The sequence below is a fragment of the Pseudorasbora parva genome, chromosome 3 (assembly GCF_024679245.1).
Source record: "Pseudorasbora parva isolate DD20220531a chromosome 3, ASM2467924v1, whole genome shotgun sequence".
Lineage (NCBI taxonomy): Eukaryota > Metazoa > Chordata > Actinopteri > Cypriniformes > Gobionidae > Pseudorasbora > Pseudorasbora parva.
This window is the reverse complement of record NC_090174.1, coordinates 53,249,276-53,263,317: the sequence shown is the minus strand read 5'-3', so window position 1 is coordinate 53,263,317 and position 14,042 is coordinate 53,249,276. Positions and strand designations below refer to the sequence as shown.

General features: G+C 37.6%; 1 protein-coding gene across 3 annotated transcripts in view; it reads left to right on the top strand.

Annotated features, from left to right (window-relative positions):
- The first annotated feature begins 161 nt into the window (after nt 1-161).
- LOC137071438 (novel protein similar to human and mouse cyclin M4 (CNNM4)) overlaps nt 162-14,042 on the top strand; it is a 51,381-nt gene continuing 37,500 nt past the window's right edge. Inside the window, exon 1 of one of the 3 annotated variants that reach the window (XM_067439446.1) lies at nt 162-1,928. In XM_067439446.1, the coding sequence (XP_067295547.1) occupies nt 566-1,928 (1,363 nt within the window). In that variant the 5' untranslated portion in view covers nt 162-565. The remainder of the gene's footprint in view (nt 1,929-14,042) is intronic. The other 2 variants (XM_067439444.1, XM_067439445.1) reach the window with 2 other exon arrangements.

Below are 14,042 nucleotides of genomic sequence, written 5' to 3'. Positions count from 1 at the left end.
TTTTACAGTCCATGGTTTATTCATCATAATCAAGCCAGTAGTTGCATATGTCCATTAGAGGGCGCCATTGAACATTGAAACGGAAATCTGAGAATGCGGAATAGCTTTATTGGCATAGTTTGAAGATGCATTAATAAACGTGTACATACACACACATGTACACTCATTAATAATATATCATATGGTCATTTAAAATTATTTCACATAATACAACGTTTTTTGTATTGACATTCATTAATATCTTATTATGCACTATATATTCATAACGTAGCCTATATTTAAATTTACGTTAATTATAGCTTAATTATATATTACGTTAATTATAATTGTAGCTCATGTTTTCAGACGTAATGAGAGTTTGGGACAGTAAAACAAACAGCTCCACCTTAACAGTGCAGACAAACGGGTCTTCCTTTAGTAACCAAACCCAAGAAGGCTCGTTCTTCCTAATAAGGTGACGAACCACTCGCTGATTGGAGTTCCACGGGCGCTATGTTAATGAAGGGGCGGGCTTGTGAAATGAGTAGGTGACGTCAACTCTCATTCCGCAGAGAGTCAAACAAACATGGCGACAGAATGCAGTGGGAAAGGGTACACGCTAACTTTAATACTGTTCTTTTGGAGTAGAGTTTGTTTGAATAGAGCGGAATCCTTGGAGAGCGACAGCCGGATCCTCGGCATGCGGCTGGAGAGGAGCGTCAAGCCCGCCGCGACCACCGATGATGGGATCATACAGGTAACCGAGGGGAGCGATATCCTGCTCAGGTTCTACGGACAGCAGATCAGCAATGACACCTGGAAGCAGATTAAGTTCGTAGATCAGAGCGAGGACAACTACAACATGACTTGTGCTGACTTCACCAAAGACATCTCCATCAGTACTAGTAACGTTATAAATGTCAACAGCCAGGGCACATCTGGGTTGCTTTGGGTCAAAATTAAGGCACTTAGGAAAAGTGAGTCCCACAGGGATTATGGGCTGTGCATCAAACAAGATGGGAAGTGGAACCTGCTGGGAGAACATGATGGAAGGTTGCGTGTGGTGGAGGAGAAGAAGTCTCTGCTTCCCATTTGGTTCCAGATCATCTTGATAGCCTGCCTCCTGGTGCTCTCAGGGATGTTCAGTGGTCTAAACCTGGGGCTCATGGCTTTGGACCCCATGGAGCTACGAATCGTGCAGAGTTGTGGCACTGACAAAGAGAAGAAGTACGCACGCAAGATCGAGCCCATACGGAGGAAAGGAAACTACCTGTTGTGCTCGCTTCTCCTTGGGAACGTGCTGGTCAACACCACGCTGACCATCCTGCTGGACGATCTCATCGGCTCAGGTTTGGGTGCTGTGGTGGCGTCGACGATTGGTATAGTGATCTTTGGCGAGATCGTTCCTCAAGCGCTCTGCTCTCGCCACGGCTTGGCGGTGGGTGCCAACACCATCCACATCACCAAGCTCTTCATGCTTCTGACCTTTCCGCTGTCCTTCCCCATCAGCAAACTCCTGGATTGCGTGCTAGGCCAGGAGATTGGCACCGTGTACAACAGAGAGAAGCTGGTGGGGATGCTTAAGGTGACCGAGCCATACAATGACCTGGTGAAAGAGGAGATGAACATGATCCAGGGAGCCCTGGAGTTAAGGACTAAGACGGTGGAGGACATCATGACTCCACTCAGCAACTGCTTCATGATCAACAGCGACACTGTGCTGGACTTCAACACCATGTCAGAAATCATGGAGAGCGGATACACACGCATTCCTGTTTATGAGGACGAACGGACCAATATCATGGACATCCTCTTTGTGAAAGACCTGGCGTTTGTGGATCCAGATGACTGCACCACGTTGAAGACCATCACTAAGTTCTACAACCATCCGGTCCACTTTGTGTTTCACGACACCAAGTTGGATTCCATGCTGGAGGAGTTTAAAAAAGGTCAGTCTTTTTGTTTGTTGTTGTTGTCAGTTACACACACCATTTTCCCTGCAGTGTTTCTCATTGTCACTATCAGGTAGGGTCATCAGATGTAGCGAGGAGAGGGGGTGTATCAGCAGTGATTGTGGAAAGGCCACTATCTGTTCTTAATTAAATTGTTCGCTCCTATCAGGTTGGAAAACATGCCCTCTCTCCTCCGCTGACAGTCAAGGTCAGTTGCTGGCAATCTTTCGTCTCTTGTATTCTCTCAGTCTCCCACACACATTTTTTTGGGAGGTTGCTTTCCTGATGCCCCTGAAGTCGACCGTTATTGACCTTGTTTGCTCTCTTAATAAAATCATCAGTGTGTGATGTCATTCCTGAAAATGTTCCTGCCCCTCCAAAAAATGACATATAGAGCAGTGTGATTTTAGGATTAATTATATACAATTATAGGTTTTATTAATAACTGATTTAGCTTTTGTTTTTTTATTTTAAATAATAAAGTATTTTTTTAATATATATTTTTTACTGCTAAATTACTAGTAAATATTTAGTAATTTAGTAGTAATTTGGCTTTAATTTCTTTTTATTAGTTTTAGTATTAGTATTTATTTCAAGTTAGTCATTTTTGTGCTTCATCTTAAACTTATTTTTGTTACTTGTTTCAACAACATCGACAAAATTCAGCTTTATATTCGTTTACTTCAAAATGAAATGATCCACACTCAATTTGAAATCTTAGTTACTTTATTTTGCATGTATTTAGAGAGGGATCAGGGATGGCGCGTAAAAGTTTTGGCTCGCTGGCCTTCTTCAGTGTTAGATAATCTAATCCCTCCACCCGCTATTTAAACAATTATATACTTGCTATTTAAATTATATTAAAGTGGTGATGAATTGAGAAATCAACTTTCCCTTGAGCTTTTGATATATTAAAGGTCATGGTAATATAAGAATATCCTGTAAGTTACAGAGCTGAAAACTTCCTTGTCAGCTAAAGAAAAGCTTTTATAGACACCAGGCCCAGCCAACGATAGTGAGCTTCAATCTTACGTCATAGCGCTACGAAACACCGTCGCTTCAGAACGTCTAATTCAGTAGCCCCACCCACCGACTCATGGAGCTGTTCGGTCGATCACAAGACAGCAGCAATAAACATGTAGAAGAAGACAGCAAGATATTGTGGAAGAACACAGTCGCTGCATAAGCTTCCTTCCGATCACTTATTGGGAATGTGATACTTCATTCATTTATTATGAAGTTCCAGCTCACGTGGGGAAGACCTTTTGTGTGTTTGCTTCATTTCAGTGCGGAATCGTTTGTAAATGAGTCTCAAGTGCTGGATTTGCAGACGCAATGTTGTGCCGTCTATATTAGATTCGACAGGAATGGTGCAACAAACTTATGTTAGTAAAACGTCTTTTTTATATGTAGTAATAGTAGTCCGGGGGCTGTGTGTTTGGGCTGTGTACCAAAACGCCCGTCGGCAGAAATTCTTTCTTGATCTGGTTGCGCACGGTTCGCACTTATATCGTCCGATCGTGGCTGCCATGTAATACAGAAATAATATTCCAGTTAATCGCAGGTGGATGAGAAATAAATCATTGTGTTTGCTTGATAAAGACGTTGACGAGCCCTGTGATCAAGGTGCCGCTTTCGAAGGTGTTTACTTTCAAGTCTCCAGTGCGGCACGCAGATCAAAACCCAGCGTTTAGGAGAGGGCCTCAAAACCAGAGTAGAAAATAGCCTATAACTTATTAGTTATGATGTTTTTGAATGTAAAAACCACACAAATGTCATTAGTTGACCTCAGATAACTGTATAAAAAAGAAAAAAAGCCAGTTCATGACACCTTTAATAGACGTCATCAAGATTAGTCAGTGATAGACATCTTAGGCTGTTAAAAATCACTTAAAGCTGCTGTCCATAACTTTTTTTGTGTTCAAGATTTACAAAAATGTTATAATGAGACTTTACAACATAAATCCATTTTCCAAACTGTGTTTTTGTTTTACCCTGAATCGTTATGGTACACTTATAACAAGTATTTATATTGGGACTATTTCAGGCTAGACTGGTAGGTACCGCTGTGGAGGAGCACAGTCGCTGCGTGATCCGCCACAGATATAAACAGAGAGAAGTAGCTCCGGCTGCAATGTTCTTCCGCAAGATGCATGCAGTTCTGTTTATTAACCACTAGAGTGCAAAAGGTTACGGACTGCAGCTTTAAAGGGTTAATTAATTAAAAAAAGATATTTTTGATGAAATCCGAGAGCTCTCTGACCCTTCCATAGACTGCAACATGATTGCAACTTTCAAGGCTTTCAAAGATAGTAATTACATTGTTAAAATGCTCCATGCGACTCCAGTTGTTCTTACTTTTTGTGCGCAAAAACAAATAATAATAACAACTTTATTTAACAATTTCTTCTGGCCTTTGTCGTTCTCTTCTGCTGTTGGAACAGTGCTGTGCTTCAGGGTTCTATGTCAGAGCGGCGGCTCATTATTAGCCAGTTCCTGCGTCAGCATCACATAAATAATGGGTGATATTGAAATTTATAACTTTAGGCCAGTTGTTCGACTGGATCAGAATGATCTGGATTTGGAAATCCCATGTTTTGCTATCCAAGTTGTCATAATCCATCTTACTATTGTGCTGGTTATTCAAATAAAAAATGGATTGGACCATCCTGATCCAGATACACACTTTCAGATTACAATATCGGGGTTACTCTACTCTAAAGATACACCATGATAAAAGAAAAAAAGTGAGATGGGGGACACAAACTGATGATTAGATCCAGATAGATTTTGTGAGGTAACCTGATTTGAGAATCACTTTTTTCTTGTTAATACCCTATTTTCAATATTTTGTAATGCACTACTTAACCAATTTTCTAGATACCCTCTAGGTTGAAATTGTTGGAAACATTAATTTGGTTTGTTCATCAAATTCATATGTAGTGCTAGTACAATTATGTTTTAGCCTACACAACTGACTAAATAGTAAACTGCTTTTAAGAGTAGCTGGATGAAAGCTGTCTATTGCTGATATTGTGTTTTTATCCATAGGTTTTCGAAATGTTGTTTGTAATAATCTTTCTGTTTTAGTCACCTTTACGTCCCAAAGATGTATCACACATTTTATCCATAGTATTATCCATTTTAATTGAAGGAATCCTCAAATTGATAAATGGCACATGTCACTGACCGTATGATGAAACATTTGTCAGCATATTCTAAACCTTATATGTGGACCAAAAAGATTATTGTTATAGATATAGTCTCTATAGCTACATATTGTTATAGATATAGTCTCGATATAATAAACAAATTTACCAATGAATAAGTTACCCAAATATATATTACGAATGTCGTAATTTTGTATGGTCCACTATGAACTGTATCGGTACTCTGTCATGAGCTTGACAAAAAACTTTAACTCATACAAGCTTTATTTCAGGTAACAAAAAAGTCTAATGACCTTGATACAGAAAACTTTTGATGATTCTTATTTTTAGTAAAATTAAGTTTTCTCATTTAAATATATTTTTTCACATGGAAATTTTTATATTACAAAAGTAAAATTTTATATGTATTCATGCAAATTAGGTCTTGGGAATATTTAAGCTACATATAATCGATGTAATCGAAGTTGATTAACCATGGTCAATACAGGAACTCTGGGAAAGTGTGTGTAAGCAGACATTTGTAGTTTGGTCCTGAAGCCTTGCCTAAGATGGCATTTAACATTTTGAATCTAGCACTGAGCCAGTTACATAACCGCTAAATTAAGAGTGTTTTAAGAACTAGTCTGACCAGCTAGCAGTTAGTTAGCGCTAATGACTCTTACTTCTCAGTTTCAAACTAGACCAATCATGTTCATGTAACTGATTAAAAACTTATGATCAGTTTTGAAGAAAATAATTAGATGACAAACCTAAGCATTTTATGCAACCGGCCCGTTTGACTAATCACATGTTTGTTGTCATCATAATAACCATGGCTAATAATGGGGAAAAACCTGTTATCTTATCTCCGCTTGCGCAAGTTTACTGTCAGCAGGTTTTGATTTTAGACTTAAGCTATATTTCCCAATCTATTTTAATTGCAGAAACTGTGAAGAAGTGTGTAGATACTTCCATATTTTGCATCCATTTAAACACAGCCAAACCAATCAAAATGGCATATTATATTGCTTATGATTATAGCTTAAATACTTTTTATCATAACAATATGTAGTCCTAATTGTTATGGTAGGTGATGGTACCAAAGGAATTTGAACTGATAAGACGATGACTTCTTAATGTAGAAGTGTTGAAATGTTTGGATTCACTGTTAAGTAAACTTGTTTCCAATGTGCAGTGGAAATCTTTAAGATTGTAATGGTTTCAGAAAGTAACTACAGGCTTATGATTCACTGCTACAGCCATTTTTGGCATTCATATTAGATAATTATTACAAAATAAAACTGTGCAATTTGTATATAATCTAAACTTAGGTGTATGTAGACTGTGCACTAGTGATAAAAAGTAGAGCAAGATGAATCACAATTTGGCAACTGTGGTTTTTGTGCGCGCTGAAAGAAAGAGGAGAATATATGGATGTGGTCATGGCTAGGGAACAGAGGGCAACTTGGCATGCCAATTTTGCAAATGGTCTTTGAGGTAAATGGTTTTAAGTTTTAGGCCCCGTCCACACGAAGCCAGCGCTTTCCCAATCCGATCTTTTTTTCCCCCTCGTTTCAAGAAATATCTGCGTCCACACGAGATTACGAAAACGGACTAAAAACGATGTAGTTTGCATGCCAGGCAATTTGCGTGTGGCGCTGTAATTCTGCCACAGAAATACACTAAAAACAGAGAAGAAGAGTTGTGGCTAGCAGGGGTATAGCAGTGGTCGGAGGTGAGGCAAAATCTCACAATAAAATAACAATAAATACATTTGCTACTTAACAGATGTGTTTTATTACCCAACCCAAAACATACCCTTACAATAATGCAGATATGGTAATTAAACGACGCGATATTGATGTGTGCATGCCCAGTGCCCGTAGTTGTGTCCCTTAACTCTTCACCGTGCTGGACGTAGTGAGATGACATCACCGTTTCAGAAAATATACGGATTCATTGTACACACGAAAACGGAAGATGATGGTTTTCAGATTTACCCACTTTGGGACCCGGTTTCGAAAAATATCGGATTCATGCTTCTAAAATGCCGGATCCGTGTGGACGAAACGCTGATACGGTATAAAATGTATACGTATACAGCTAAACGCGTCTCCGTGTGGACGGGGCCTTAGCGTCATGTCACGTTGATCAATACTACATCTTTATTGGCTACTCAGTAAACGTAGGTCATAGCAAACACAATGTGAGATGATCATGCTAAATTTGACACTCAGAAAATTATCGCAGGCTAGTCGCAAGGCCGTGGCGGCGGCCGTCTTTGAGATGTAGGTTCACCATTTAGGAGCTACGACCACAGAAATTGCCACGAATGATCATTTAATCTGGGATAGCCAAAAATTGTACAATGTGTACCTGGCATTCACCAGAGCGCAAAAAGGCAGTCAAGCCCCAAGGTGCATGCTTCCATACTGAATTGTGCAGGCCAGGTAATATATTAGTTGCGAATCAATAATAGAGGCTGGCTACTAGATTTGTTAAATGAAGACAAGGTGGTATTAATGTGCATTTCAGTGGTATTCATGTTTGTTCAGCTCATGAGTTTGTCTGTTTTGAAGCACTTGCTCTGGTTTAAGCTCTTTTTTTCACTTTCTATCCACTAACCTGAACCACTGAATTTATTTCCCCATCCACTTGTCCTCTCCCGTTTAAACATACCAGTACTCAAAGATGGCATTCTGCCACTACCGCCCAGTGTTTGGGTTTCTGTCTACCACGTGGTACTGTGATTTTAAAGGGTTTTAGTTATGCACTGCCTATAAAGTATGACGTAATGTGTAAGGGCAATAACCACAATAAATGGCTGATTCCTAAAAGTGCACTCAGTCATTTTTAGTTTGTTCACAATGAGTTTAGTCATTGGATTTTGACTTTTCTCCTGGTTGACCCTACTAGAATTATGGCCCATATAAGTGCAACAAAGTGTAATCCAAAACCGGTCAGAAAAAGAGGAAAAAACAGATTTCTGTCAAATATGTGCTGTATTTTGTTGTTTTGGTCAGTGATTAGTGTTGCTAAGTGGATTTGTCCAGCTCTATAACAGTATTGTCATGTCATAAGCCTCTCTGTATTCTAGTAGGATCACATTCTTCTCTGTGTTACTCTGTGCATGCATTCATGGCTACAGTGTCACAAATACTTCTCTCTTCCTATCCTTCACTTCCTGTCATGTCATTTGTTGATTAGGAGTGCTGACTGAGCATACACTGTGTTTGTGCTTACGCTAGATCACAAGAAGAAGGAAAGGCTCTGTTGATGGTTCTAGATCTAATATCAGAGCTTTACTTTTCATACACTTAATTACACAAATATGTGATATTCTAGAAAAATGCATTTAGTCAGACTACATTTTTTAAGTTGTGCTGGGAAGATGAATCTGTATTTAAACTGGGTCATTAATGTAGTGGAAATGTGAAATATTTTTTTTATTTGGTGCCTTCTAGACTGAGAAAAGACAGAAAATGTATTTGTCTCATGGGGATGAAAGACTACAATTCCCAGAATGCTTCGCTGCCCTACGAGGCCACTCCCAAAGCCACCGCTACTGGATTACTGGATCACTTTCACTTTCCCACCGCGACCCGTTCATTTTCATAAAATCAGTTCAGTTAGAGAACAGGCACTACATTTAAAAACTGAACGTGTCTGTTCAACATATTGTGATTTAGCCGCTGAGGAAGTGTCAGCTCAAAGGCTGCAGGAGTCAGATTACATTGACAGTCATGGATGAGGTCGTGATGAGAGCTGAGGTAACACTCACGGCATAGATTCACAGCGCATGTTTAGTCTGGCGCCTTTTCAGTTCATGCCTTTGGAAGCTTAACTTTCATAGGAATTAGTTTGAGAAGTTGAAACATTCACTTTGCTCCGCCGGCCGCACCGTTTACATGAATGCCTGCAGCTGGGAGCTGAGTGCTGTGAGTGAGATCCCCATGAAGGAACAGTGGTGAACCTGCAAAAAGGCTCATTGATGCACCTGGAGAACAAAAGGCAGACCCACACAATATTAGGAAGGTCATGATGTTATGCCTGATCGGTGTGTGATATATGAAATATAGTGTAGTGGGGTTTTCAGTCAGGGCCTTTACCAATCAATCAACACACCCCACGCCACCACCATAACACAACGCACACCGATACAACGATGCACTGTATGCACTACTGTTATGAACCTTGTTTACAAGTACTCGTTGGGAAGTGGGCAAGCAACATAAAAGGACACATGAGACAAAAAGGCAATTTAACTATTTATTGATACAACTGTACTCACGTCACCGTTTAGGTGACTAAAAACTCCTCGAGAGCGCTTTTCTGAAGAGTCCATTCATGAGCACCGTGCGCTAAACCCACAATACCCTTTGTGACATGCTGGTTCGGCTATAGGCCTATCTGAAATAAGTAGGGATGCCGCAACTTAAGATTTTTTTTTCTAGTAGCCTAGTTTAGCCGTTCTGCACGCATTTAAGCCGTTGTTGACCCGGCGGCTCCTCCATGTCATTGTCTGCTATATTTTTATTTTTATTCTAGACTATTTGATAAAACTTTGATTACAAAAATAATGATTAATGAAATTAAGATGCAAAATTCACTTTAAAGAAAGGCTTTCAACATAATAAAATTTAATGAAGTTCAAGTGGTCAAAATTATTTCTGACCCCCATGTCTTCTGACATATTGCGCATCTTATGTTCTGTCCTGTAACTTAAAAACCAAGTGTCCTGTTCACTTTTTATAATCATCGTAAATTAAATACAAAAAGACCGCCCAGCCCACTATGATGACAGGCCCCCTCAGTTTATTATACAAATAATAAGTAAGGGATAATGTACACCCAGCGGGTTGTTATCGCAGAATAAACCCCGACAGAGTGATCAGGTCTTGCATCACTCTGTCGGGGTTTATTCTGCGATAACAACCGGCTGAGTGTACATTATCCCGCTTATTACACGGCTACTAGTCTCAAATAAATAATTATTAGACACAAAATATTGTCTCGAGATTAAATATTTTATTAGCTCCTACGCAAAGCTTCCGCGAAGGAAAACAGTTCCAACCTGCTTTAAGCCTTTATCTATTGCTGAAGATTTGCCTTATGCCCTTGCTAAATGTTGAAAATGAATGCTGAAAGGGTTAGTTCACCCAAAAATGAAACCAAGTCTATGATTTACTCACCTTCAAGTTATCGTAGGTGTATATGACATTCTTCTTTCAGACAAATACAATCGGAGTTATATTTAAAAAGTCCAGGCTAACGTTAATCCAAGCAGTTGTTGTAGTGGTGTTTGAAGTCCATAAAAAATGCAGCTGTCCGTCAAATAACGTGCTCCACACGACTCCGATGGGTTAATAGAGCCTTCTGATTCTAATCAATGCGTTAGTGTAAGAAAAAGATCTATATTAAAAACGTCATAAAGGAAACCTGCCTTGAAGTCTTCCATAGTAGCCCACGGCTGCTTAAGCCACAAGATGGCGCCAGCGTTAAGAATGGAAGTAGTACCGGTCAAGATATCTCGTATTACCCGTATGAGCGGGTGTTATCTGGAAATAACGTACCGCTGGAATGCGTGATTTACCAATCAGAATCAAGTATTTCACAGAGCCGTGTAATAATATTTGTTAAATAACAGTTGTTTAAATTATTTTAACATAATTACAAAATTATTATAACAGTTCAAATACTGGAATAAATAAAAATAGTTTTTTACAGTCTATTTTTTTTTTTTGCATGATGTTTGATGGACAGCTGTGTTAAGGCAATAGGCTGTCTCATTTATGTGAAGCGGCTCGCGCCTGTAGGTGACTTCAAGAAGTGTGTTTATTTGATTTGCTCAAATAGAAATTGAGGCCTGCCTCTAATTCTGGCCTTCTGGCCTCCTTCCAATAAAGGCCTGGACCGCGATGCGCTTGAGTAAAATAAAGGCCCTGGCCTATATTAGAGGATTTACAGTATTTAATTTTTTGTGTAATTAATTAAATTACGTTAAAATCCCGTATTAAGATTTAGTAATTAATCTTAATTAAGTCCTGGCCCTAATATATATATATATATATATATATATATATATATATATATATATATATATATATATATATATATATATATATATATATATATATATATATATATATATATATATATATATATATATATATATATATATATATATATATATATATATATATATATATATATATATATTAAAAAAAATACATGCATGCATACAGTACACATGGACACATTACTATTTGTAATGATTTTGACAGTGGCGCTGACAGCCCACCACTATAGTATATATGTGTAATATATATAATAAATCCATGCAGATATTTCACAATCACACATACACATCCACAGTGCTGGCTGCAGACAGATGTTTAGTTTATGTGGCACTGTAGTGATGTAATTGTCATGAGTTTCAGAAACTGACTCTCTGCATATGCAACTAAAGACAGCGTGTGCAATTACAGATGCAATTTACTCATCCCCTGTGTAAAGAAACATTTAATTGCATATCAGATTAACCAGATGACTCATTTGGATGAGCTCAGTAATGTCCTGCATGTCTTCATTGTAAGAACATCCCTGTAGTATATGTAATAAGACTTCTAAAGATGTTGGAGATGTCTTTTAAAGGTTAAAGTTATTTAATTTCATGATTTGTCAGGATGCATAATGATCATTAGAAATCATTAGAAGTCTTCTAGAAATCCTCCTCCTAGATGTTTGTATCTTTTAATCATCAGTCAGGGCTGACTTCATGCATCGTTAGAGGTGAGTGAGTCAGTCAAAAGTGACCCAACAAGTTCAAATCAACTTCATTGACCTTTATAATATATGCTTGACAAGCGAGAACATGTCCATGTAAGGTTCTGATGGAGTTGTTAATTTTATGTGACTTCATTTTAAGTTGATTCATTTGTAAAGTAATTTCAATTAGGGCTGCACGATATTGGAAAAAAATTACATAGCGATATTTTCCCCCCCAACGATATTGTGATATTGAGAGCCATCAATCCAGGCTAAAGTCAATAATTACCATTCCATTATATTAATAATTTCACTAATAAGCAAGCTTCATTACTTAGTCTTAATGAGTGAGTCACAGAGTCTTTCATTTAAACGATTCATTCAAATGCTGAATCGTTCAGTAACACACTTGTTGCTGTGAGTGAGATGCGTTGCGGTTCTGCTGTGAACGATTTTCACTGCTGAAATAGAACAAAAATACTAAATATTGCATCTAAAATGTAAGTGACTTTAAGTGAATGTTAATTAGTTGTTTATGGAACTGTCATATGAAATCAGTGTCATTTTCAGTCGTGATGGTATCCAGGAAAACGCTTGTTGTAATTTCTCCTCGAGAGTCTATACGAGTGTCAACAGCGCGACCTTATTATCGTCAGTTAAGTATATATTATTATCCACTATCGATCGCCATGTACTAAATTAATGCACAAACATTCTTGCATTTTGGTGATTCACTATTTTTTGTTTTAATCAGGCTCTTGTCGGACAAGTAAAATTCTCTTTCATAATATAATATATAGTAACATATTAACCAAATTCTGAGAAATGAAATTTCAAAACATCTTCAATGACAGACACACCTTTCAATATTGACATTTCTGATAATTGTTGCAGTGTAATAATATATTTCTTGTTATTGTATAAAGTGTACTTTATATGTTAAACATTATTATAATTTAAAATTACTGTTTCTATTGTAATATATTTTATAATGTAATTTAATTGCTGCTCAAGAAACTCATTATTATTATTATTAATATTATTATTAATATTATTGTCATCATCATTATTATTATCATTCATGTTAAAAACACTTGTGCTTCTTAATATTTTGGAAACTGAAAAAAAAAAATGTTAGGACTCTTTGATCAACAGAAAATTGAGGACTTTTGATTTTTGATTATTTTTGCAAATGTATGGTTCCCAGAATATTTTGTTGTATGAATATTTGAACATGCAATATATCAAAAGAAAGAACATAGCTTTGTTTTAAAAAAACAAACCAAAGTTGTATTCTAGCTTAATTCATTATTTTTAGTTTTTTAAATCAAACCTTGAATTTGGCAAAGTTACATAAACTAAACCAAAAAAAAGCCTTTTTTGAACCAAAAGCTGAGAATTTTTTTCAAAGACTGCAATGAGTATAATCATTGCTTGAATTGCTTGTTTTTGCTTCTTTTCCTGTGTTTTGATCCGGAGATTCTGTACTCTTTGAGAAGTTGCATAATAGCCTGAAAGACGGAGAATTCTGTCAATAGAGTGGTGCACATATGACACCACTTTGCAGGCCAACCGGAAGTTAGCATCACAGATCACACTGGTTCCCTCACCAAAACCCAATACGATTTTTCCATATTTTGGATTATCACCGAAAGAAACAAGCTCTGTGATCAACAAACGCTTATGATACTTACATGTTTTTTCCATCAAGATAATATTCACAAATGAATTTTGAAGCCTAAATGGAGTCAAGTGAATGTAGCAAGTAAAAAGCTAAAGGTAGGCTATAAACAAACTACACCTTCTTGGATTTGTGTTCACCACCCATTCAAAAAACCCACTGACTTTGGGGTGATGGAACCGGAAGTGCTATGGAACCTGCACCAGGCTATGGCAAGAAGTGTTGTCTCGTAAATTATGGGAAATTACGTCAGTGGCTGGGAAAGAGTTAATTCATTTTTTAACTTTTGAACAACTTTGCTAAGAAGAATGTCATATACTGACTTTATTATTTAAAAATAAATGAATGGCTGTGTGCTTTGACTAAATGAATGAATACATAATGTCTTTGAGGTGATGCTGTGAGAGTGCTTGAATGAAATGAGAAGCGTGTAGTGTCTGAAAGGGCTTGCAGGGTACAGAGTGTGTCAGTGGGTGAGTGTTTACTAATGCAGAGAGAGAGAGAGGGAGGGAG